The sequence below is a fragment of the Nycticebus coucang genome, chromosome 9, assembly GCF_027406575.1.
Source record: "Nycticebus coucang isolate mNycCou1 chromosome 9, mNycCou1.pri, whole genome shotgun sequence".
NCBI classification, from domain to species: domain Eukaryota; kingdom Metazoa; phylum Chordata; class Mammalia; order Primates; family Lorisidae; genus Nycticebus; species Nycticebus coucang.
This window is the reverse complement of record NC_069788.1, coordinates 36036056-36061998: the sequence shown is the minus strand read 5'-3', so window position 1 is coordinate 36061998 and position 25943 is coordinate 36036056. Positions and strand designations below refer to the sequence as shown.

The 25943-nt window shown below is 40.8% G+C and overlaps 1 protein-coding gene across 1 annotated transcript in view; it reads right to left on the bottom strand.

Annotated features, from left to right (window-relative positions):
* XPO5 (exportin 5) overlaps positions 1–25943 on the bottom strand; it is a 59213-nt gene that overhangs the window by 23139 nt on the left and 10131 nt on the right. Inside the window, exons 6-18 of the mRNA XM_053601533.1 lie at positions 21241–21267; positions 20047–20232; positions 18979–19055; positions 15579–15678; positions 14185–14268; positions 13459–13584; positions 12409–12499; positions 10003–10131; positions 9190–9323; positions 5385–5540; positions 2767–2808; positions 1812–1901; positions 261–460 (exon numbers count right to left, since the gene is read on the bottom strand). Coding sequence (XP_053457508.1) covers positions 261–460; positions 1812–1901; positions 2767–2808; positions 5385–5540; positions 9190–9323; positions 10003–10131; positions 12409–12499; positions 13459–13584; positions 14185–14268; positions 15579–15678; positions 18979–19055; positions 20047–20232; positions 21241–21267 — 1442 coding nt within the window. The remainder of the gene's footprint in view (positions 1–260; positions 461–1811; positions 1902–2766; positions 2809–5384; positions 5541–9189; positions 9324–10002; positions 10132–12408; positions 12500–13458; positions 13585–14184; positions 14269–15578; positions 15679–18978; positions 19056–20046; positions 20233–21240; positions 21268–25943) is intronic.

Sequence of the window (25943 nt, the reverse complement as noted above, 5' to 3'; positions counted from 1 at the left end):
CTCAGATACCGTAGGAGCCTTACTCTATGCCCTCACAACCCATACTATCCATTTTCCTTCATTTCCTTTCCCCTCTACATCTCTGAACAACAAGGTGACCTTTTCAGAGATTAGGTTACAAAAGACTACTCTTTAAACTTCAGATATCACTAGTGCCATCACACCTCAATGTCTTCGACTCCTGTGCCCACCCTGGGCATGACTTTTGAAACAGAATGAGTGGTAAGTGCAGTGAGAGGCAGCCAAAGGATCTCCTCTACCTGTGTGTGTCTTCAGAAAGCCAAATGCTGGCCACTGGTGCCATCAGCTCCTCTAGGAACACCTTCTGACGCTCATAGTTCTTGAATTGGTTGCTAATGAGAACCAGGGCTTCCATGAGGGCACACTTCTCCATTTGTGTAAGAAGTAGCTCATTGGAAAGAAGTTGCTTCACATGGTTATAAAACATGTCAAAATTAGGCTGTAGATCACAAAGGAAAAAAGCCAGAGGTGATGAAGGTCTGCATTTTCAGGGAGAGGTCTGATTTTTCCTTTCACTAAAGGAAGGTCAGGCCTATAAGGCTATCACTTAATAACAGTTATAATGTTCTTTTGCCTAAATAAACAAGACAATTTAGGTAAAAGGTAGTTTTTTGTTTTGGGTTTTTTTTTTTTTGGATAGTAGTCAGTATTGGAAGAAGGTACTTCTTTTTTTTTTTTTTTTTGTAGAGACAGAGTCTCACTGTACTGCCCTCGGGTAGAGTGCCGTGGCGTCACACGGCTCACAACAACTTCTAATTCTTGGGCTTAAGCGATTCTCTTGCCTCAGCCTCCCAAGCAGCTGGGACTACAGGCACCCGCCACAACGCCCGGCTATTTTTTTTTTTTGTTGCAGTTTGGCCGGGGCTGGGTTTGAACCCGCCACACTCAGCATATGGGGCCGGTGCCCTACTCACTGAGCCACAGGCGCCGCCCGGAAGAAGGTACTTCTTGTACTTCCCTTCCCATACTTTGTATGGGAAGTACTACCCCTTCCCATACTTTGATTGTGAAAACAATTTCTTTTTTTTTTTTTGTAGAGACAGAGTCTCACTTTATGGCCCTCGGTAGAGTGCCGTGGCGTCACACAGCTCACAGCAACCTCCAGCTCCTGGGCTTAAGCGATTCTCTTGCCTCAGCCTCCCGAGTAGCTGGGACTACAGGCGCTCGCCACAACGCCCGGCTATTTTTTGGTTGCAGTTTGGCCGGGGCTGGGTTTGAACCCGCCACCCTCGGCATATGGGGCTGGCGCCCTACTCACTGAGCCACAGGCGCCGCCCAAACAATTTCTTTTTTTAATATCAAGTTTATAGTATCTTCACAGGCAAAGATCAATTTGTTATATGTACAGAGAGACACTGCTATGTATTTAGAGAAGAAATTTCTGGGTAATCTGTAATGTGGAGTAACACTAACTTTCATATAAACCCCCCAAAAGGATTGGGTTATGCTCGTGGCTTCTCTCAAGATTAGACACACTGTTTGGCCATAGTAATTAAGGACACCATATAATACAGTAAAAAGAGTTGTACATTGATACGGCTAAACTTAACCATCCACATAGAAGATAACTATTCATATTTGGAGGGATGAATATATTTGCATTTCTAATTATGCTACATGTGCTAAGTAGCGAGAAAAAGAACACATAAACTCAAGAATGCTTATTCTATGCAAAGCCACAGTTCTTAGTTTTTCCTTTATGTGACGTATAATGACAGCTGGATTTATAAAGAGATGGACCTAAACTCAACATAACTCAGTGGCTACTCAGCCAGGGTCTAGTGGCTTACCAGCACGAGTTGGGGGTAGTCACGACACATCTTGATGATTGAGGAACAGGCATGTCTCCTCACATTCCTTACTGCCCGGGTTCTGGGGGCCTAGAAAGTATTCAACAAACTCAGAACCGCTTTTAATATAATTCATAGATGCTCCACAGAATCATGTAAATATTTCTCAGAGACAAATTCATAATCAACTTTTACAACTGTAGGAGTATGACGGAATGACATTCTTTTTTTTTTTTTTTTTTTTGTAGAGACAGAGTCTCACTTTATGGCCCTCGGTAGAGTGCCGTGGCCTCACACAGCTCACAGCAACCTCCAACTCCTGGGCTTAAGCGATTCTCTTGCCTCAGCCTCCCGAGTAGCTGGGACTACAGGCGCCTGTTACAACGCCGGCTATTTTTTGGTTGCAGTTTGGCCGGGGCCGGGTTTGAACCCGCCACCCTCGGTATATGGGACCGAATGAGCCACAGGTGCAGCCCGGAATGACATTCTTTTTTTTTTTTTTTTTTGAGACAGAGCCTCAAGCTGTCACCCTGCGTGGAGTGCCATGGCATCATAGCTCACAGCAACCTCCAACTCCTGGGCTCAAGCGATTCTCCTGCCTCCGCCTCCCAAGTAGCTGGGACTATAGGCATCCGCCACAACGCCCGGCTATTTTTTGGTTGCAGCCATCATTGTTGTTTGGTGGGCCCAGGCTGGATTCGAACCCGCCAGCCCAGGTGTATGAGGCTGGCACCTTAGCCACTTGAGCCACAGGTGCTGAGCCATGGAATGACATTTACAGTCACCAAGCATCCACATGTTGTTTATTCTTTGCCCTAGATTTGTCCCTAGGGCCAAACTCTGTATCACATGACAAACTACAGCAGTTACTGATCACTCCCACTTATACAAAACTCTATATTCATACTTTTGCTCTCAAGAAATTAGAATCTGTTGGTTTAATTATTGGTCTTACCTTACTTTCTTCAACAGTTTCAAAAGTCACAGATGAAAACAGCTAAGGGAGGAGGGAAAAAAAAAAGATCACTCTTGTGTTTATATACTTGTTTATTTTAGAGACAAAGTCTCACTATGTTGCTCAAGCGATTTCAGCCTTCCAAGTAGCTCAGACTACAGGTATGTGCCACCATGTCTGGCTTATATGTGTTTTTAAACAATAGTTACCATAAAATTTCCGACAAAATTCCAGAATTGTATTCTCAGTAATAATATGGTAGGTAATAAAAGGGCTTTTAATTGTTGTTGGAAAGCTTCAGATATATTTTCTCAGATACCTTTAGAAGCTTGAGATTCATAGTTTCATCACCAAGACATTTTACAAAGTAAAATATCCCAGAACAATCCTTGCCAGCACCCAAATGTTTAGCTATGATAGCACCTCTATATTCCCCACTTTTTATCCAAAGTTTAGTATTTATCCTCCCTGATTCAATTTCATAACTTTCCATTTATTCCTTAACCCAATTTATCTGGCTGCTTCTTTAACCAGGAAGATGGAATTATACTCAGACGAGGTGCCTACTCAAGATGTTTCTCCAACTTGTAGAGGATTTCGGTTAGAACAAATGAGCCCACTTTTCTGAAGTTATACTGGCCTTGCGACACAACATATTCTTCATTTCTCTGGCTCTTTTTCCTTCTTTGAGGGCTTCTCATCTTTTGCTCTTCTCCTTCAATGATGGTGATCTGCAGGGCAACTTGCTTAACCCATGCATATGTCACGCATATTTTCTCTCCCAGAACTTCACTCTAGTCTTGGGATTTCTATGATGATGATGTTCAATTTTATATCATTAACTTCTCGAGTCTAGATCTTCAACTTCAAATGGCCAATTTACTGTGAGATGTCTTTTTATTTATTTATTTATTTATTTGTAGAGACAGAGTCTTACTTTATGGCCCTCGGTAGAGTGCCGTGGCCTCACACAGCTCACAGCAACCTCCAACTCCCGGGCTTAAGCGATTCTCTTGCCTCAGCCTCCCGAGTAGCTGGGACTACAGGTGCCCGCCACAACACCCGGCTATTTTTTGGTTGCAGTTTGGCCGGGGTCGGGTTTGAACTCGCCACCCTCGGTATATGGGGCCGGCGCCCTACCGACTGAGCCACAGGCGCTGCCCTATTTATTTTTTTAAGACAGAATCTCTTGTAATCCAGGACAGTACAGTGCCATGGCATCACAGCTCACAGAAACCTCAAACTCTTGGGCTTGATTCTCTTGCCTTAGCCTCCCAAGTAACTGGGACTACAGGTGCCCGCCATAACACCTGGCTATTTTTAGAGATGAGGTTTTGCCCTGGCTCAGGATGGTCTCAAACTTGTGAGTTCAGGCAATCTACTTGCCTCTGCCTCTATTGTGAGATGTCTTCACCTAGATGTTCTACATATACTTCAAACATAGTATACCAAAATTCTTATTCCATTCTCTTCTTTACTCCTGCATTCCCTCCTGATCAGTGTGTTCACTCAAGTGGTGGCTCTATTACCCACCTAGTCATCTCAACTGGAAATCTGAAAACTATCCATACTGTCCCTTCCTCTCACAAATCCCCTCCCAAAACAACAGCATGCTCTGATACTCTTTTTTAGTTATTTCTTTCCATTTCCCAGTCAGTGTAAAGGTCTATTAATTGCAATGTCACATAGGTAAATTTGTGTCTTTCAAAAAATGTTTTTTAAAATTTTTAATTATTATGGGTACATAATAGTTGTATACCTTTACAGGGTACATGTGATGTGTTGGTACAGGCATATGATGTGAATTAATCAAATCAGGGTAATTGGGGTATCTATCACCTCAGGCATTTAAGTTTCTTTTGTGTTAGAACCATTCTGATTCCATTCTTTTAGTTATTTTAAAGTATATCCCAACTTACTGTTGATTACAGTCACTTTCTGTACTATCGAATTGTTTATTCTAACTTACTATATCTTTGACCAATTAGCCATCCCCACTTGTTTATACGCCTTTCATCCCAGAGCATTCCTAAAGGGTGAGATGCTAGCATGGTGCCTGATCTATATAATAAGTACTAAGTAAATATTTAATAAATAAATGTCTGTTTATTAGTTTGCCTCACATAATTTCAAAAATAGTTGAAAAAAATAATTAGTTTAAACCAGGCATGGTGGCATATGCCTATAGTCCCAGCTATGTGGGCAGCTGAAGGAGGAAGATTGCTCAACCCCAGGAGTTCAATTCTAGCCTAGCCAATATAGATCCCTGCCTCCATTTCTGTAAAAAAAAAAAAAAAATTAGCTTAGAAATGTCAAAATAGGGCGGCGCCTGTGGCTCAGTGAGTAGGGCGTCGGCCCCATATGCCGAGGGTGGCGGGTTCAAACCCAGCCCCGGCCAAACTGCAACAAAAAAAAAATAGCCGGGTGCTATGGCGGGCACCTGTAGTCCCAGCTACTCGGGAGGCTGAGGTAAGAGAATCGCTTAAGCCCAGGAGCTGGAGGTTGCTGTGAGCTGTGTGATGCCACGGCACTCTACTAAGGGCCATAAAGTGAGACTCTGCCTCTAAAAAAAAAAAAAAAAAGAAATGTCAAAATAAAATTTAAAACATGGACTTTACCTTAGAGAAGACCTGTGGCAGAAACTCTTGTCTATAGTTGACAAATGGAAAGAGTGCTGAGACATTAGTGAGGACACAAGACAGAATGAGGGGATCCTTGGTGTCAAAGTTTAGGACCATCTGCAACAATTCTATTCCATCATTAACAGGAATAGCCTGTAATGTAGACATAAAGAAAAGGTTGACATGGCAGAGATAACCATTTTCTAAATTTTCTTTAGATTCTAATTCATAAATACATAATATTGATTGCCATGGATGACTTTATAATTGCTTTTTAAAAAGCCCTAAAATTTCCCCATGTTATTAAAACTTTTCATAAACAGCCAGGGCACAGTGGCTCACGCCTGTAATCCTAGCACTCAGGGAGACTGAGGTGGGTAGATCCCTTAAGCTCAGGAGTTTGAGACCAGCCTAAGGAAGTATGAGATCCTGTCTCTACTAAAAATAGAAAAAACTAGCTATGTATGGTGGTGCATGTCTATAGTCCCAGAAACTTGGAGGCTAAGGCAAGAAGATTGCATAAGCCCAAGAATTTGAGGTTGCTATGAGCTATGACACCACAGCACTCTACCAAGGGCAACAGAGTGAGACTATGTCTCAAAACAAAAAAACCTTTTCATAAACAACATTGCCATGTGCCATCTTTGGGATACAGCATTTCCTACTACTAAAAATTGAGACTGTTTTTAGTTCTTCATTATTATAAATAATGCTAATGTATATCTTTGCAAAAAATTTTTTTGTCTATGTTTTCGATTATTTCATTTGGATAACAGACTTTTGGTAATGGCTAGAATTACTGGGTCAAAAAATATGAATATTTTTCCTGTAAGAACAGGGTCTCTGTTCAAAAAAGTATGAACATATTAACTTGTTTTTCTTCTTTACAGGTTCTATCAATTGATTCTCTACCCAATGTGTCCTATTCCAGATATATAAAAAGGTATAAATAATAATAAACCCCATATGCTCACTTTAATACAATGTTGGTGACAGAGTCGACACTCTCTATGTGTAACACTCCTTTTTAGCTCTAGAGATCGCCACAAGTCTAGTGGATAGGGTCTGTATTTAATAGTTTAAAATTTTTGCAATACTTTTACTACATATGTACATATTCCTAATTGCACAGTATTGTAGGTTTACTTTTATATTTGCTGTTTGGGATCAACATTACGTTTATGAGAATCATCCTTATTCATAGTATAGCCCTATTTCATTTTCACTGCTCAGTAAATACATCTATTCATCTATGATTTCATTGATTGATATAAGTTGTTTTCCTCTATTCTTAATATGAATATTGGTGTCTGTACATATGCAAGGTTTTCTTATAGTCTAGGAGTAGAACTGCTGGTTTGTAATACTAAGTGTCTTCAATAGCCACTGTCAAATTATTCTTCACCATTGTGGTGCCATTTGTGAAGTAATGTTTAAAAGATATATGCTTTCATTATCAATCCCATCTATAAGGTCGGGCGCCGTGGCTGACACCTAGCACTCTGGGAGGCCAAGGCGGGTAGACTGCTTAAGCTCAGGAGCTCAGGAGTAAGCCACCTTGCCCTGCCAGTCTAAATATTTTTTAGGGGGTACATTTTGATCAGATGCCATTTCTTATTCTAAAACTTACTATAAAATCCAGCCTACAATCAAGTAGACACCTTCCTCCCCCAAGTACTGCCAGTCCTTTTGTAAATCTTAAAGACAAATATTGACAAACCCTGACCATTCCCTTTTATTGCCTTCAACCAGGATCATATCTACATGTTTGGATACATTCCAAGTGTCTAACTTAAACACCAGAAAAGGAAATAGTAGAGGTGTTTCTCTTAATTTGATAAATGACCCTCTGGATTTGCCATGCTTACTCTTTTAGAGCCATCTAAACCTGTAAAAGGTTTAGTAAAAAATGCAGAATCTAAGAGCTTTTCACCTAGATTTGGGGAAAAACTCAGAATGCTATCACTTCTTTCATGATAGCACACCTTATATATTTCAAATGAACAAAAAATTAGTACCATTTATAGTATCTTAAGATAAATTGCCTTTGAATGGAAGCTTCCTTTCTATGACTTTCATAGAAAATTTACTGGAAAATTTACTACCATGGAAAGTAAAAACTGTTTAAATCAAATAGAGGAAAGGGAAAAGGGACTATGGTCTTTCTTTCTTTTTTTTTTTTTTTGAAACAGTCTCACTACGTTGCCCTTAGTAGAGGGCTAGGACATCACAGCTCACAGCAACCTCAAACTCCTTGGGCTTAAGCAATTCTCTTGCCTCAGCCTCCCAAGTTGCTGGGACTACAGGCACTGGCCACAATGCCCGGCTATTTTTTTTTTGTTGCAGCTATCATTGTTGTTTAGCTGGCCTGGGCTGGGTTTGAACCTGACAGCCTCGGTATATGTGGCCGGCACTGTAATCGCTGTGCTACAGGTGCTGAGCCAAGGGACTATGGTCTTTCTTTTTGATTAATTGCTATTAAGACTGTCCTTTAGTTGACTAAGGGAGTTTCATATTTTCTTTTTCTTTTTTTTTTTTTTGAAGACAGTGTCTTGCTCTGTTGCCTGGGCTAGAGTGCTATGAGTGGCGTCATCATAGCTCACAGTAACCTCAAACTCCTAGGCTCTAGTGATACCCCTTCCTCAACCGGAACAGTAGGTAGGACTACAGGTGCCCACTACCACACCCAGCTAATTTTTCTATATTTTGCAGAGACAGGGTCTTGTGCTTGCTCATGTTGGTCTTGAACTCCTAGCCTTAAGCAATCTTTTTGTCTTGGCCTCCTGGAGGGCTAGTATTGTAAGTGTGAGCCAACACACCCAGCCAGTTTCGTATTTTCTTTAGACGCCATTAGGTGCCGGACCTCTTACAGGACAATGTTGATGTTATATGAATTCTGCCACTTTGCTAATATTGGTAGGGCTCTTGGGTCTACCATTCTATTAGAACTATTAACTTCATTCATATTAACTTTTGTTACAAATCAAAGAAAAGGGGAAACTTCTGGGTATTTGGGTCCACATTCTATTTTAAGGCTATATGTATTTGGTTTCCACAAATTATCCAAGCCTGTGGCCGTCATCTTGCATTGCTATCACTTCAAGTTGGGACCAAATGAAATGAATCAGTGTAAAAGCAGATGTTAATGACTCTAAGATCTAATTTGTTAATATGCCACCCCTAGGAAAAAGCACTATATCTCACTTATCTTTAAAGGACTTAGAGATTCTTTTCATAACTAACCTAGAATATACCAAGATGTAATTATCACAAAATTAGCTGTGATCTAATTAACATGGTTAATAGGATATGTGCTACTATCCAATTACCATAGCTACATCTAAGGTAACATTCTAAGAGAAGGGTAATATGAAATACAGAAGGACCTGTGTATTCACCATTATTCAGGGGAAGAGGCATACTATCAGAAAAAAGGAATATTCTGGTCCATCTACCATAAACTGAAAAGGATACTTAAAGGCAAATATCTCTTAAGATAGGCAAATAATCTCTTAAGATTATCCAACTCAAAGTGTCCATAACTGTCTTCTTTATTTTACCTGTGGCTGTGTTATCAGGCTTATCATCCCCTTAAAATAGATGCTATATGTTATAGGGCTTAGAATAAGAGTCTCAAATTTTGGTCCCACATCTGCCATTTACTAGCTACTTGAAAATGAGTATGTTATTTAACCCCTCTAAATCTACATTTCCTTATTCACATCCATAGATCTTCCTATCCCTCTAACAGTTTAAAAAGATCAAAATAATTATGTAGTCAGCATGGGAAATAGTTACTTACCTCTTTATCTAGTGTTCGAAACATCTGGTTGATCACACTTTCCAAGAAAAAAGTCATGGCTTCCCACTGCACAAATGACGGGGAGAAGATGGAGCAGAGGCTTCCTTCTCCAGTTCCAGGAGCAGGAGAACATGCTTTTAAAGTACAGACACAAACACTTATCAGCACTGAAGGATCACAGAAGATACAGACGATGGAGTCTTACAGATCACCTGGTTGAAGGAACCAGGTAATCTAACCTCTCTCAGCTTGGGCAAAGAAAAGAACATGAGTGCTGAAAGCAGAAAGAATCTTTCTGATAAAGAAATAATATCAGACATAAAAGGCTATGTTTGGAGAACTCTGCCACCCTCAAAGTTCACAAATATCACCAAAGCACATTACTCAGCCAGAGACAGGCAAACAGATTTACAAATTGCTTTTCTTGCTTGCATACAGTACTCCTTACTGACATTATGTTAGCTATATGAATTCTATATTCATTGATTCTGCTATAAAAGAAAAATGGGTCGGGCAAGATGGTTCATCCCTATAATTCTAGTACTTTGGGAAGTCAAGGAGGGAGGATCATGAGCCCCAGAGTTACAATGAGCTATGAGGCAAAACTGATAAGGATGTGGTTTTTATCTGCTTACTTTGTATAAGCCAATGAAAATGCTTACTCTCTAGGATGGAATTAGGCAGTATGCAAAGCTATTTTTTAACAGGATTAAAAATTAATCCTGTTCTGATGTGAGGCTCAGGCTTATTTCCTATGAACAGTTTTGATACTATTAAATACTTCACTAATGCTCAGTAATGAAAAAAACTTACAATTCATGGATCCAGCATCAATAGAAGATGAAAACTGATACTTTAGCCATTCCCCAGCCATCTGGAAGCTAGTCTTGGGATCCAAACGACATGCCAACCTCATCACCTCTCCTTGTTGAGCCCGGGAGGCTGCCAAGGAAAAAACATCAAGGGAAGAACGTGAATTAATAACTAGCATAAAAGACAACCATTTCATGTTTATTCATTTACCATTCCAGGGGGAAAGTGTTGAAAGAAACTGCTTTACAGGCTTGGTCCCCATAGCTCATCGGCTAGGGCACCAGCCACATACACTGGAGCTGGCCGGATCGGACCCAGACCGGGCCTGCCAAACAACAACAATTACAACAAAAAAACACCCAGGCATTGTGGTGGGTGCCTGTAGCCCCAGCTACTTGGAAGGCTGAGGCAACAGAATCGCTTAAGCCCAAGACTTCGAGGTTGCTGTGAGCTGTGACATCATAGCACTCTACTGAGGGTGACATAGTTAAGACTCTATCGCAAAAAAAAAGGAAACTGTTTTATATACTTGTGCTTTAAGCGTAACAATCACTCAATTGGCTCGGCGCCTGTAGCTCAAGCAGCTAAGGCGCCAGCCACATACTCCAGAGCTGGTGGGTTCGAATCTAGCCTGGGCCTGCCAAACAACAATGACAACTGCAACCAAAAAATAGCCAGACGTTGTGGTGGGCACCTGTAGTCCCAGCTACTTGGGAGGCTGAGGCAAGAGAATCGCTTAAGCCCAGGAGTTGGAGGTTGCTGTGAGCTGTGATGCCATGGCACTCTACCAAGGGCAACAGCTTGAGGTTCTGTCTCAAAAAAAAAAAAAAATCACTCAATTAATCTTTGTTCAATTAGTGAATCTAAAATTTTTAAAAATAAATAGATCCTATAAGTGGCAAACTAAAATTAGGCTCCCATTTCTGTTGGAATTAAAAGGAAATCAGGTTGGCAGGAACATAAAATGGTACAACTGCTGTGGAAGATAATTTGGCAGTTCCTTAAAATAGTAAATATGTAATTGTCATATTATCTAGCAATTCTACTCCAAGTAGAGAAATAAAAACATATATCCACATAAAAATTTGTATAAATGGTCACAGTAAGCCATAAAGTAGAAGTAACTCAAATGTTCATCAACTAATGATGAATAAATGAATAAAATGCATCTATATAATCTATTATTATTATGGACAATAAGAAATGAAGTATTCATATATGCGACAACATGGATGAATCACAAACATCATGCAAAATGAAAGAAAGCCGTCACAACAGACCATGAGTATAATTCCATTTACATGAAATTTTCACAATAGGCAAAACAGAGAGACAGAAAGTAGATTATTGGTTGCCCAGAGTTGAGAAGGACGAGAGAATTGGGAGAAAATATTCTAAAATTGATTGCAGTGATAACTGCTCAACACTATACAAATGTTAAAACCAATGAATTGTACACTATAAATGGATGAATTGTATGGTAAATAAATTTTATCTCAATAAAGCAGTTAGTTAAAAAGAAAAAAAAAGCCAGGCATAATGACTCACGTCTATAAACCCAGTACTTTGGCAGGCCAGCAGTTCCGAACCAGCCTGGGCAATACAGCAAGACCCTATCTCTTAAAAAAAAGTTATCGGTAGGGCACAGTGATGTGTGCCTGTCGTCCCAACTACTTGGGAAGCTAAGAGGTGGGAAGACCACTTGCCCACACTTTGAGGGTGCAAGGAGCTGTGATTGCATCACTTTCTCCAGCGTGGGCCACAAAGAAAACCCAGATCACTCTTCTGGGGAAGAAAGAACCATAAGGTAAGATGATATTTATCCTAAATATGAAAACAATCCAAAAGCATCTCCCTACACATCAATGTCCAAAGACTGTGAGTTTGTGGTGCAGAACAGAAGATATCTGGAATGTAGTAGCCCTTGCACTACTCTTCTGCAGTGGGAAACTGGAGCTTAAGCAGGCTGCTGTCCAGATTTGAGGATCTTTAGTAAGAACCCTTGGCATGAGGCCAGGTGTGGTGGCTCACGCCTATAATCTTAGCATTCTAGGAGGCTGAGGCAGGTAGATTTCTTGAGCTCAGGAGTTTAAGGCCAGCCTTAGCAAGAGTGAGACCCCGTCTATACCAAAAATAGAAAAATCTACCTGGACATACAGGTGTGTGCCTATAGTTCCAGTTACTCGAGAGGCAGAGGCAAGAGAATTGGTCAAGCCAAAGAGTTTGAGGTTGTTGTGAGCTACAATGATGCATAGCACTCTACCCAGGGAGACAGAGTAAGACTGGGTCTTACAAACAAACAAACAAACAAACAAAACAACAACAATCCCCTAGCATAATTAGACAAAAAAACATTAGATGTCATTCTGAGACTGCTGGGAGAAATGCCAGGCTGGGATCACTTACAGTTGAAGAAAGCATTGAAGTCTTCATCACTATCAAAATCAAATCGAGAATATTCACAGCTAGGGCTGTCTGTTTTAGAAGGAAAGCCCATCTGGAAAGAGAAAGGTAATTGGGGTAGGAGATCAAAATGGACCTAATAAAAGCGTGCATAGGCTTCAGAAGCTCAAGCACTTTTTGATTTAAGAGTTAAGGGTTTGAGTGAGATCTTTTATGATAAATAATTGCTTTGGTTATACTGGAAGTCCATAGTTTGTTCCCACTTCCAGTATTCCTGAGTGTGGTAGAAAAAAAGAATACTTTTAGTCAATACCTTCCTCCAAGGTCCTCAGGGAGAATTAAATTCTGAAATTTGTTTAAGATACCTAATTATGAAGATAGCCCAAGACAAAAGTGACAATCCAGCATACCATAAAGAAGAACTGAGAATTGTTTGCCTCATTAAATAAATGCTGAGAATAAACATGTATAACTTTGTAAGTATTGAAGACCATGGGCAAAGAATTAGAGAACACACAGTATGCAATGTCCTAAGAAAATTCCTTGAGCAAATAAGGGGACCCTTGAATGGGTCCCATTCTCCAACTTTACAAATCAAGATTAAGAGCTCTTAACAGATCTTAGGTAATTTAAGAGCAACACTTGAATGAAGTAGTAAGCAAGCTTGCTTTCACTCTCATTCCCTTCTCATATGCCTTCCTGACTCTCACTTGGGCTTCAGAAATAATCTTTAGATATGACCTCTTCTTGGAATCTTCCTTATTCTACCTTCCAATGTACTGCATAGCATTTTGCTTTTAAATCCCTGGCAATCATCACGTTGTATGGTCACTGCTCTTATCCAAACACCTAACCCAATGCTTGATATAGAATTGCTCCAAAAAAAGAAAAAACAGTTATAATAACTAGTATGGATTGCTTTCTTCCTAAGGAATAAGATAATAATAGGCCCAAAGAAGGGATCTTAGTCACTAAGAAAGGGCTGATAATGATGCCTCATTATATTATGGGTATTCACCTACACTCCCACATGTTTACATTCCCATTACATACCTTGACCAAGTTCGTCATAGAAGCACGAAGATATTTTGGTATCATTGCTAACAGCAAAGGATCACGGTTTAAGATCTCATGACGGAAGAGGGATCCCCAAGTCATCTGAGTTGAAGAGCGTAGGAACTAAAGGGAAAGAAAGAAATGAAAACCTCAGTTTAGGTATGTGGATTCTATATAATCAAGATTATTACTTAACTAAGTAGTTATCGATTACATTTTTCCATAGAAATAAATTTCTTTGATACTTTAAAATTGTCTCTACGACAGTGCATCAGTAATGGATGCTCATTGTGGACCACATATTAAGAAGACAGGCTGTGGGTCAGGTGTAATTCCTGAGTGTGTGCTAAACTTTGTATCACGTTCTCTTCTATGCAAGAAAGGATAATGGAATCTCAGAGTGATATTAGAAGGAAAATCTTAAATTAATTAAAGATTAAATTAATTGTGTAATTATAACTTTACTACCCAGGGTACACCTCGCTTCTAACTTACCATGATCAGAGAGTATTACCTGAGGAGAAAATCTGCTCACCTAGACAGTGCAATGCTTGCCATGGGAAGAAGAGTCAGTATTCCTCTTAATGAAATGACACTACAAGCCATTCACTAAGGACTGAAGAGGCAAACTTTATACGTGAGCTGCCATGTTACTTCAGGCCACAGTGCTTGATTTTGGTTCACCTACCTAAAATTTTGAAAAGTTACCTGCATAAAGTTTACCTGACTTGGGTGGGTTGTAAAAGCAAGAAAAGATTCCAGGTATTTCCCAAAGTTCGCTGGGGTTTCTACATCAGAATCTACACCCTGTAGGAGAAAAAGACTACATTAATGACTTTGATGGGAGTAAGAGGAGGGGGAGAGTAATACAGATCAATTAAACTCCCAGCTACTTGGGAGGCTGAGGCAAGAGAATAGCTTAAGCCCAGGAGTTTGAGGTTGCTGTGAGCTGCGATACCACAGCACTCTCTACCCAGGGCGACATACTGAGACTGTCTCAAAAAAAAAAAAAAAAAAAAGAAGTTTGTTCTGAAAGGACTTTGTACTTCTTTTGACTAAAGAGAGGCATCACTTCACAGGCTGCTATATAGGAAAGCTACTTTACCTACCCAGTCATCATCATTAAAACTCATCTTGTGGTCACATATCAAAATGAAAAAGAATATTCATTTCGGGCTTGGCGCCTGTAGCTCAGCAGCTTGGGCGCTGGCCACATACACTGGGGCTGGTGGGTTTGAACCCCGCCCAAGTCTGACAAACAATGACAACTACAACAAAAACATAGTTGGGTGTTGTGGCGGGTGCCTATAGTCCCAGCTACTTGGGAGGCTGAGGAACAGAATCGCTTAAGCCCAAGAGTTTGAGGTTGCTGTTAACTGTGATGCCACGGCACTCTACCAAGGGTGACATAGTGAGACTCCATCTCAAAAAAAGAAAAAAATAAAGAATATTCATTTTAGAAATTAGAGAAAGAAAAAAAAATCATACTACTTCAATCCCGGCCTATTCATAGCTCTATGACCAAGCTATTAAATAACCACTCAATAGTATTATGTCTTAACGTCTGAAACTATCCTAACCACTTAAACCACCATAAAAAGGCATAACGTTAATCACAAATGTCTACTCCAATGTCCTATCTTCCAACTTATTAGACGGAGTATTAAATATTTCCCTAATATTTAATAAACCTAAAACAGTTTTTTCTTGGTTAATCAGTCTAAAGTTTTCTTGCGTGATCCAATATATCCTTTAGATTGGGAAAAAAGGTTCTTTATGAAGTCCATGTCTTATGGACTAATAGGGTAATGCACTCAGAAGATTGATGTTCTACAAGTACCAAAACTAAAAAAAAATAGTAACGTTGACTATATGAAATAATAGATATAAATGTTTGCTGTTGATGTTAATAATTCTATTATTTTTAAAAGAAATGTATACCCTTAAGCTTATTATATTAAAATAATTCAAACTATAGAATCATATGAAATAATCTATAGGGCAATGCCCTATCAGATTAAAATCAATGGCATCTACAACCCCTTATGAAACAATAACTTTCTAAATGCTCTCCCCAAATGGCCCCAAAGCTCTCCAGAAAACAAGCCCTTGCTCACCAGCAATGCGCACAGCTGATTGCCCAATGCAGACAACACCTGACAGAGTCTCTTCAAAAAGACATAGTGTTTTTCTACCAAGCCTCCTCCATCCGCAATCCTGTAAGAAGAGAGAATTCCTTATACCACTGACAAAATAAAAAGGACTATAATAAAAACATGACTTTGTATCAGATTTTTCCAAATCATTTAGTTCAGGTCTATAAATCAAAAATCCAAGTAGCTCTGATAAATTAAAAAAATTATAACTTATTTGGTGATAAAACCTGACCTGAAATGATACACGACTATTCATACTATCAGAAATTAATAACTAGTATGAAGAGTAGCCATATGAACTGCTTTCTGGAGGCAGTAGAGTACTTTTAATGTAAAAAGCATGGGCCTCAGGGAAAATAAAGCCTAGGCTCTAGTGATGCTGGAGGGCAGTATGGTGTTAATGGTTTCCAGTGCAGGTTCTAGAGACTGACTGCCTGGGTTTCAATCATACATAGTAGTTCAACTAATCATGGGTGTGGTACAGTATTCATAACACAAGTGGAAATGGGACACTTCAGTGTGAATGTCATGGTCTCTATGGAACTAAGAAATGGACCTAGAAGCAGTAACTATAGTGGCTACCCAAAAGACTTGTTATTCATTCAATTAACAAGAACCTCTGAAAAAGAGAGCTGTGGTCTCCATAGGCAAGAAAGTCATGATAGGGCAGTGCCTGTGGCTCAGTGAGTAGGGCACATGCCCCATATACCAGGGTGGTGGATTTGAACCTGGCCTTGGCCAAAATGCAACAAAAATTAGCTGGGTGTTGTGGTGGGTGCCTGTAGTCCCAGCTACTCAGGAGGCTGAGGCAAGAGAATCACCTAAGCCCAGGAGTTGGAAGATGCTGTGAGCTGTGATTCCACAGCACTCTACTGAGGGCGATAAAGTGAGACTCTGTCTCAAAAAAAAAAAGTCATGATAAATGCATATTAGAATGGCTAGCAAGAGATTTGAAGTAATATGAACGTGTCTCACACCTTTTAATTTCTCCATTAAGCTAAGACTAAGTGAAGAGTATTGAAAAGAGCAACGGCTTTAACTATTTGTAATACATAGTTCTACCTGACTTCCTAGTAAGAAACGTGTATCAGAAAATGCTCTATTTTCCAGAGCAATTCAAAGAAATTAAGCAGAAGCTATTACAATCATGTGTTACTTAAAAAGTGATTTCATTGTCATTGTACAAACATTAAAGTGTACTTACACAACGCTAGACAGTCTAGACTACTATACACCTAGGCTATATGATATAACCTATTGCTCCTAGACTACAAACCTGTACAGCATGTTAGTGTAGTGAATACTGTAAAACTATTGGAAATTGAATACAATGGTTAAGTATTTGTGTGTGTAGCTAAACATAAGAAAGGTACAATAAATGGCTGGGTGCACTGGCTCATGCTTGTGATCCCAGGACCTTGGAAGGATAAGGCAATAGGATCACTTGAACCTAGGAGTTTGAGGTTGCAGTGTGCTATGATTGTATCATTGCACTCTAGCCTGGATAGCAGAGCAAGACCCTGTGTCAAAAAAAAGAAAGTTAAGAGTAAAAATAAAACATGAAAAATAAAAATTAATACACTTGTACAGAGCGTTTATCATAAATGGAGCTTGCAGGACTGGAAGTTGCTCTGGGTGAATCAGTGGATGAGTAGTCAGTAAATGTGAAGGCCTAAGTCACTACTATATGCTAATACAGACATTGTAAACATTGTACGCTTAGCTCACGCTAAATTTATAAAACTCTTTTGTAGTAACATTAGCTTAAAGTACATATTGTACAGCAATACAAAAATATTTTCTTTTTCATACCCTTAGTCCATAGCTTATTGCTATTTTACAAAATTTTTAAAACTTTTTTGTTAAAAACACAAACACATTAGCTTAGGCCTACACAAGTTCAGGATCGTCAATATCACTGTCATCCACCTCCACATCTTGTCTCACTAGGTCTTCAGGGGCAGTAACATGCATGGAACTACTATTTCCTACGATAAAAATACCTTCTTTGGTTAGGCGAGGTGGCTTGCACCAGTAATCTTAGCTCTTTAGGAGGCTGAGGCAGGGGAATTGCTTGAGTTCAGGAGTTTGAAAACAGCCTGAACAAGAGAGAGATCCTATCTCTACTAAAAATAGAAAATTTAGCTGGGCATCATGGCACATGCCTATAGTCCAAGCTACTCAGGAGGCTAAAGCAAGAGATCTCTTGACCCCAAGAGTTTGAGTTTGCAGTGAGCTATAATGACACTAAAACCTTCTACTTGGGGTAACAGAGCAAGTCTCTGTCTCAGAACAGAAAAAGTAAATACATAAATCAGTGATATAGATGTTTAATATAATTATCAAGTATATGTACTGTACATAATTACATGTGTTGTACTTTTTATATGACTGGCAATGAAATCGGTTTACATCAGCATCAAATACATAATGCAATGTACTGTGATGTTATGATAGCTATGATGTTACAAGTCGATAGGAATTTTACAGCTCCATTATAATCTGATGGGACCATTGTTGTATCTGTGGTCCTTTGTTGAATGAAATGTCATTATGTGGTGCATGATCATATTTTGGTACATAGAATGTATTTTATGCATACATCTCTCAGTTTATTTCCACTGCTTCCAAGAGCCTCAGACTTCATGCATTGATTACTTTGAGGAGGAGAGGAGGGAAGAGCATCTGGAGTTATGCAGTCAAGGTAGGCCATAGGATAGACTCTGGTACAGCAGATCAGAAAAGTCTCAGACCTAGACCCCAAGGCTACATGGAAGCCCATGGATCATAGGAAAGAGAGAAAAGAATCAAGGATATGAATTGCCAATGGAGAATTATAATAAAAGTAGGTACTGATTCAGTGGCCAAGATTTATTTCCAACATAAGGTCTTCAAAAAAGGGTGAATAGTTCTTTTCAAATTGCTTGATTTTCTTACCTAAAAACACTGTCAATTGATAGCATTTAGATAAGAGCTTCAGATATATCCAGATAAAATTTAAAAATGACAAAGAAAGGCCAAGTGCAGTGGCCAAGTGCTGTAATCCTAGCACTCTGAGAGGCAGAGGCCCATGGATTGCCTGAATCTGGGAGTTTGAGACCAGCCTGAGTCAGAGCGAGATCCTATCTCTAAAAATAGCTGGGCATTGTAAAACAAACAAACAAACAAAAAGACAAAGAAATTAGAAAACACTGAAAAAATAAAGATAGCCAGGAAGAGTAGCACATGCCTCTAGTCCCAGCTACTTGAAGGGTTCACTTGAGCCCAGGAGTTTGAGGCCAGCCTCAAACTATATTTGGGCAACACAATAAGACCCTCATCTCTTAACAAAAGAAAGGAAAAAAAAATAACAGATACTTACTGTGCAGCAGAGAGTATGTAATGCATGGCAACATCTCCAAATAAGATCATCAAGGGCTTCCGGTCTTCCAACTTGCCCTACACCCAATTTTAGGGAAACATGGTCATACAAATTATATTATTAAAAGCTTCAAAGTTGTGACATGTTCTATACATATATAATCAAATATATTGACATCATAATTTATCATATACCCCAGAGCTTAATGGACACCAGAAGACACTAAGTGAGCTTTAAACTTTAACATTACTTTTATTTAAAGTATAAAGTGTGAAGAATCACAGCTGTTTCAAGTACCAAGTAGGCTAACAAATCCCTGCCAGTGCATCCCTACAATACCTGCAAACTCCTATCCAAAGGGCTTGGAAGTAGGCAGTAAGTTGCCCTCAAGGGAAAAAACTCCAAACCTGTAAATGTCTGTGCAACAACATGCAACTAAAAACACACATACAGGGCGGCGTCTGTGGCTCAGTGGGTAGGGCACCGGCCCCATATACCGGGAGTGGCGGGTTTAAACCTGGCACTGGCCAAATTGCAACAATAAAATAGCCAGGCATTGTGGTGGGCACCTGTAGTCCCAGCTACTTGGGAGGCTGAGGCAAGAGAATCATCTAAGCCCAGGAGTTGGAGGTTGCTATGAGCTGTGTGACACCATGGCACTCTACGGAGGGCAATAAAGTGAGACTGTCTCTAAAAAAAAAAAAAGCCTAAACCTGTTAAAAAACACACATACAGGGACAGCACCTGTGGTTCAGTGGGTAGGGCGCCGGCCCCATATAACAAAGGTGGCGGGTTGGAACCCGGCCCCAGCCAGCTAAAACAGCAGTGGCAACTGTAACAAAAAATAGCTGGCCTTGTGGCAGGTGTCTGTAGTCCCACCTACTTGGGAAGCTGAGGCAAGAGAATCACTTAAGCCCAGGAGTTGGAGGTTGCTGTGAGCTGTGATGCCACAGCACTCCACAATGGGTGACAGAGTAAGACTGTCTCAAAAAAAAAAAAAAAAAACCCAAACACATACAGCCTAGCTCAGAGACTCCGAGAATAAGTCAATTTGAAGTGGTAACTTACTTTTCTGCTGACTGCAATGAGAAGACACTCAGCTGCTCCCAACTGAAGCTCCTGTTCATTCAAAAGCAGGCACAGCATCTCCAAGAGTTTACAGTTTTCAGCAGTAATGTGACTCATAGACACCCAGTCAATATAGCCTGCGAGAGTATTCAATGCTGCAACTCCTACTCGACAGTGTGCTTGAGCCTACGTGAATAGAAATAACTTTTGACCACAAAGTCCTCATTAACAGAAAAGGAAGCAGTGGTTATAAGTGAACTCCTATTTGTGAACTCTGATTTTCTAATTCTAAAACGAAAATCACGGGCGGCGCCTGTGGCTCAGTCGGTAAGACGCCGGCCCCATATACCGAGGGTGGCGGGTTCAAAACCAGCCCCGGCCAAACTGCAACCAAAAAATAGCCGGGCATTGTGGCGGGCGCCTGTAGTCCCAGCTACTCGGGAGGCTGAGGCAAGAGAATCGCTTAAGCCCAGGAGTTGGAGGTTGCTGTGAGCTGTGTGAGGCCACGGCACTCTACCGAGGGCCATAAAGTGAGACTCTGTCTCTACAAAAAAAAAAAAAAAAAAAAAAAAACGAAAATCATTATTTAAAAAAAATGTACTCATAGTGAGACCTTGTCTCCACAGAAAATTTAAAACATTAGTTGGGCATGATGGTGGGTGCCTATGGGAGGCTGAGGCAGAAGGATCACTTAAGCCCACTAGTTAGAAGTTGCTGTAAGCTATGATCACGCCACTGCACTCCAGCCTGGGCCAGAGCAAGACCCTGTCTCAAAAAATAAAAATAAAAAATATACGGGCAGCGCCTGTGGCTCAAAGGAGTAGGGCGCCAGCCCCATATGCCACAGGTGGCGGGTTCAAACCCAGCCCCGGCCAAAAACTGCAAAAAAAAAATGTACTCGCGTAACAGTTACTGATAGGGAACTCAGTATGTTTTCATCTGATATATAATCACTTCCTAAACAATGGCTTCTCAACATCCATCAGTAAGATCATACTGACATGGATGGCCACTTTATCTTTTTCAAGAAATCTCAAATATCATAATTTTACCTCCCACCACAACTCAGTGAACAAAAATAATGCAAAAACAAAACACAAGTACATCTGAGCTCACCTTCCACCAGGCATATGTGCATCCCCTCACCTGAAAGCCTTAATAAAGTTTCCTTCCAACCTGGCAAAGAGCTCTTACCTTTGACTCCTGAGAAGTATCTGTCTTCTGAAAAAAACAACAAGGATTCAATGTTATTAATGAGTAAAAGGCAACATAATAACTTTCCACGCCTATAACCAAAGCCCTTAAATGATTTTTTTTTTTGAGACAGAGTCTCACTATGTTGCCCTTGGCAAAGTGCCCTGGTGTCACAGCTCATAGCAACCTCAAACTCCCGGGCTTAAGCAATTCTCTTGCCTCAGCCTCCCAAGTAGCTAGGACTACAGGCACCCACCACAGTGCCTGGCTATTTTTTGTTGCAGTTGTCATTGTTGGTTAGCTGGCCAAGGCTGGGTTTGAACCTGCCAACTTCGGTGTATGTGAATGGCACTGTAACCACTGTGCTATGGGGTGCTGAGCCCCTTGAATGATTCTTAAATATAGTTTTTAAACTCGAAAAAGAATATAAATTTTTTTATTTTTTTTACTTATTGAAACAGTTTCACTTTTCCCCCTTTAGTAGAGAACTGTGGCATCATAGCTCACAGCAACTTCAAACTCCTGGGGTCAAGCAATTCTCTTGTCTCAGCCTTCCTAGTAGCTGAGATGACAGGCACCCACCACAACACCTGGCTTTTTTTTTTTTTTTTATAGAGACAGAGTCTCACTTTATTGTCCTCGGTAGAGTGCCGTGGTGTCACACAGTTCACAGCAACCTCCAACTCCTGGGCTTAGGTGATTCTCTTGCCTCTGCCTCCTGAGTAGCTGGGACTATAGGCTCCTGCCACAACACCTGGCTATTTTTTTGTTGCAGTTTGGCTGGGACCAGGTTTGAACCCACCACACTCAGTACATGGGGCTGGCGCCCTACGCACTGAGCCACAGGTGCCACCTGGCTATTTTTTTTTTGTTTAGCAGGCTCAGGCCAGGTTCGAACCCACCAGCCCTGGAGCATGTGGCCGGCACCCTAACCACTGATCTACAGGTGCCCAACAGAACTCTACTCAGAACACACAACTGATAATATCCTAAGAACAGGTTAAAGCCAGAAACATAATTAAATGAACATAATTTATGACCATGTATTTTTTTTTTTTTTTTGAGACAGAGCCTCAAGCTATCACCCTGGGTAGAGTGCCGTGGCCTCATAGCTCACAGCAGCCTCCAACTCTAGGCTTAAGCAATCCTCTTGCCTCAGCCTCCCAAGTAGCTGGGACTACAGGCACCCGCCACAATGCCCGGCTATTTTTTGGTTGTAGTTGTCATTGTTGTTTGGCAGGCCCGGGCTGGATTTGAACCTGCCAGCTCTGGTGTATATGGCTGGCACCTTAGCCACTTGAGCTACAGGCACCGAGCCTATGACCATGTATATATGGACACAACTACAGGAAAACCATGTATGCAAAAATATTAGATGCTAAATGTATCAAAATAATGGCTGTTTAGTAAATGTACAAATATGGTTGACTTTTATCCTTATATTTCAAATTCCATAAAATGTTACATAATGTTTATAATTTATAGGCATATCAAATAAATATTTTTCTTTTTTTTTTTTTTGTGGTTTTTGGCCAGGGCTGGGTTTGAACCCGCCACCTCTGGCATATGGGACCGGTGCCCTACTCCTTGAGCCACAGGCGCCACCCTTTTTTTTTTTTTTTCGAAATAAATACTTTTCTTAAGAACTTCTGAAAATACAATTAAAAATAACTCCTGAAGATGGTTAAAAGGAAGAATAACAACCTGTGAAATACCTGGAAATCTATCATCACTGAGATCATAAAGGCTTGTTTTACAATTTCTTTTCTGAACTTTGAAATAATTTCTTTTTTCTTTTTTGCAGTTTTGGCCAGGGCCGGTCTTGAACCCACTACCCCTGGTATATGGGGCTGGTGCCCTACTCCTTGAGCCACAGGCACCATCCCCCTGAAATAATTTCTTAAATAAACGACAATTATTAAATCTCAGTTAAGTAAAGGTTTAACAGGGACAGAGATGAGTAGAAACCTCTTACCAGGGCAGCGCCTGTAGCTCAGTGGGTAGGGCGCCGGCCCCATATATTGAGGGTGGAGCCGGCCGAACTGCAACAAAAAAATAGCCGGGCGTTGTGGCGAGTGCTTGGGAGGCGGAGACAAGAGAATCACGTAAGCCCAAGAGTTGGAGGTTGCTGTGAGCTGTGACGCCACAGCACTCTACTGAGGGCAACAAACTGAAATTCTGTCTCTAAAATAAAAAAAAAAAGTAACCTCTTACCAGCATCTAGGAAAGAAAAGGGATCAAAGTGACAACAGCCAGGTCCAGCCTCCACCCTCCATGCCCCCTGAAGATCAGAGCAGGAGCCAGGTGATAAGACAAAGACAGCCCAATCATGCCATGTTTGTTTATCCATTTAATCTACACCCCAAATGGGAAAGTGAAGGGATGAAAGTAGAGAAAGAACTAAGATTAAAGTGAGAAATTGAAGGTTTAAAAGATGGCTCTTGGTGTGCTCTGGCTCAGGGCAGAGGTGATCGCCTGGTTTAACAGCGATGACTGGCTGGGCATGATGGCTCACCCCAGTAATCCTAGCATTCTGGGAAGCCTTGAGCTCAGAAGTTTGAGACCAGCCTGAGCAACAGTGAGACCCCATCTCTACTAAAAATAGAGCATTGGCTTGGCACCCGTAACTCAGTGGTTAGGGCACCAGCCACATGCACCGGGGCTGGAGGGTTCGAACCTGGCCAGGGCCGTGAAACAATGATAACAACAACAAAAAATAGCTGGGCATTGTGGTGGGCACCTGTAGTCCCAGCTGCTTGGGAGGCTGAGGCAAGAAAATTGCTTAAGCCTAAGAGTCTGAGGTTGCCATGAGCTGTGATGACACGTCACTCTACCAAGGGCTACATAGTAAGACTCTGTCTCAAAAAAAAAACATAAAAAATTAAAAAATATAAAAATAGGCTGGGTGCCTGGAGCTCAAGTGGATAAGGTGCCAGTCACATACACCAGAGCTGGCAGATTCAAACCCAGCCTGGGCCCGCCAAATAGTGACAACTACAACCAAAAAACAGCTGGGCGTTGTGGTGGGTGCCTGTAATCCCAGCTACTTGGGAGGCTGAGGCAAGAGAATCGCTTAAGCCCAAGTGTTGGAGGTTGCTGTGAGCTGTGATGCATGGCACTCTACCCAGGGTGACAGCTTAAGACTGTCTCAAAAGAAAAAAAAAAAAAAGAGCATTGTAGGGGGCACCTATAATCTCAAGTTACTTGGGAGGCTAGGCAAGAGGATTGCTTGAGTCCAAAAGTTTGAGGTTGCTGTGAGCTATAATGATGACACGGCCCTCTACTCAGGGTAACAAAGTGAGACTGTCTCCAAAAAATAAAAATAAAAAAGATGGAGAGAACTGAAACCAAGTCTAAGGAGGGAAACCATAGTAGGTATGCTTCTAACTTGTGTGAAAGCCATCACCAACCAATTCTTTTTTTTTTTTTTTTTTGTAGAGACAGAGTCTCACTTTATGGCCCTCAGTAGAGTGCCGTGGTCTCACACAGCTCACAGCAACCTCCAATTCCTGGGCTTAAGCGATTCTCCTGCCTCACCCTCCCGAGCAGCTGGGACTACAGGCGCCTGCCACAACGCCCAGCTATTTTTTGGTTGCAGTTTGGCCGGGGCCGGGTTTGAACCCGCCACCCTCGGTACATGGGGCCGGCACCCTACCGACTGAGCCACAGGCGCCGCCCTCACCAGCCAATTCTACTCTGGCACATGCCCCATTGGCTAAATTTCTAGGGCATCTAACTATTCAAAATTTGAAAGTTATTTGAAAACCAAAAGACTTTACTAAATATAGCTGTGAACAGATTTTTAATACTACAGTGTTTAATACTACAGTGATTTTTTTTTTTATAAAATACACAGCCGTTCATCTCTAAAATGCGTAACACTAGTATAACTCTACTGGTCCTAACTTTCCCAAGAAAGTTCCTTTGATATTTCAGTTTGGGTAACAAATACTATATCAGTGTTCATAATTTCCCAAGAGCAGTTTCTCAATTTATCTCATGCAGATGATAAGAAGAGATATGGCTATACTGCAGAGGTGAAATACCTTCTTTCTTGTCAAATGTTAATCTTTCCAATCAAAAGGATGTTTCCCTAATAAAGAAAATGTATTTACTGAGAGCCACCACAGCTATTCTGTTGCTCTTGGATTATAAAATACACGAGATTCAGGGAAAACTGTCAGGTATCTTACAGTCTAATAATTCAACTTAGGGATAAAACACATCTGAACTTCTCTGTCCATTTCCCCAAGAAGGTGGCCCACATTATTAAAAGGTATGGGCAGGTTCTCTTTATGTCTATCGTTCCTTTTCTCCTAGGAGTTAAATATCCTATGAGAAAATGAAAATAACCCCCTAACCCTCAATAGAATAGGTTTTTTTGAGACAGAGTCTCATTTTGTCACCCTTGGTAGAATGCCATGGCATCATAACTCACAGCAACCTCAAACTCTTGGGCTCAAAAGATCCTCTTGCCTTAGCCTCCCAAGTAGCTGGGACTACAGGCAACCACCACAACACCCAGCTGGTTTTTATAGACAGGGTCTTGTTCTGTGGGCCTTAGCCTCTCAGAGTTCTAGAATTACAGGCATGAGCCACTATACCCAGTGTTAGACACAGATTTTTATTTATTTATTTTTTTTGCAGTTTTTGGCCAGCGCTGGGTTTGAACCCGCCACCTCTGCATATGGGGCTGGCGCCCT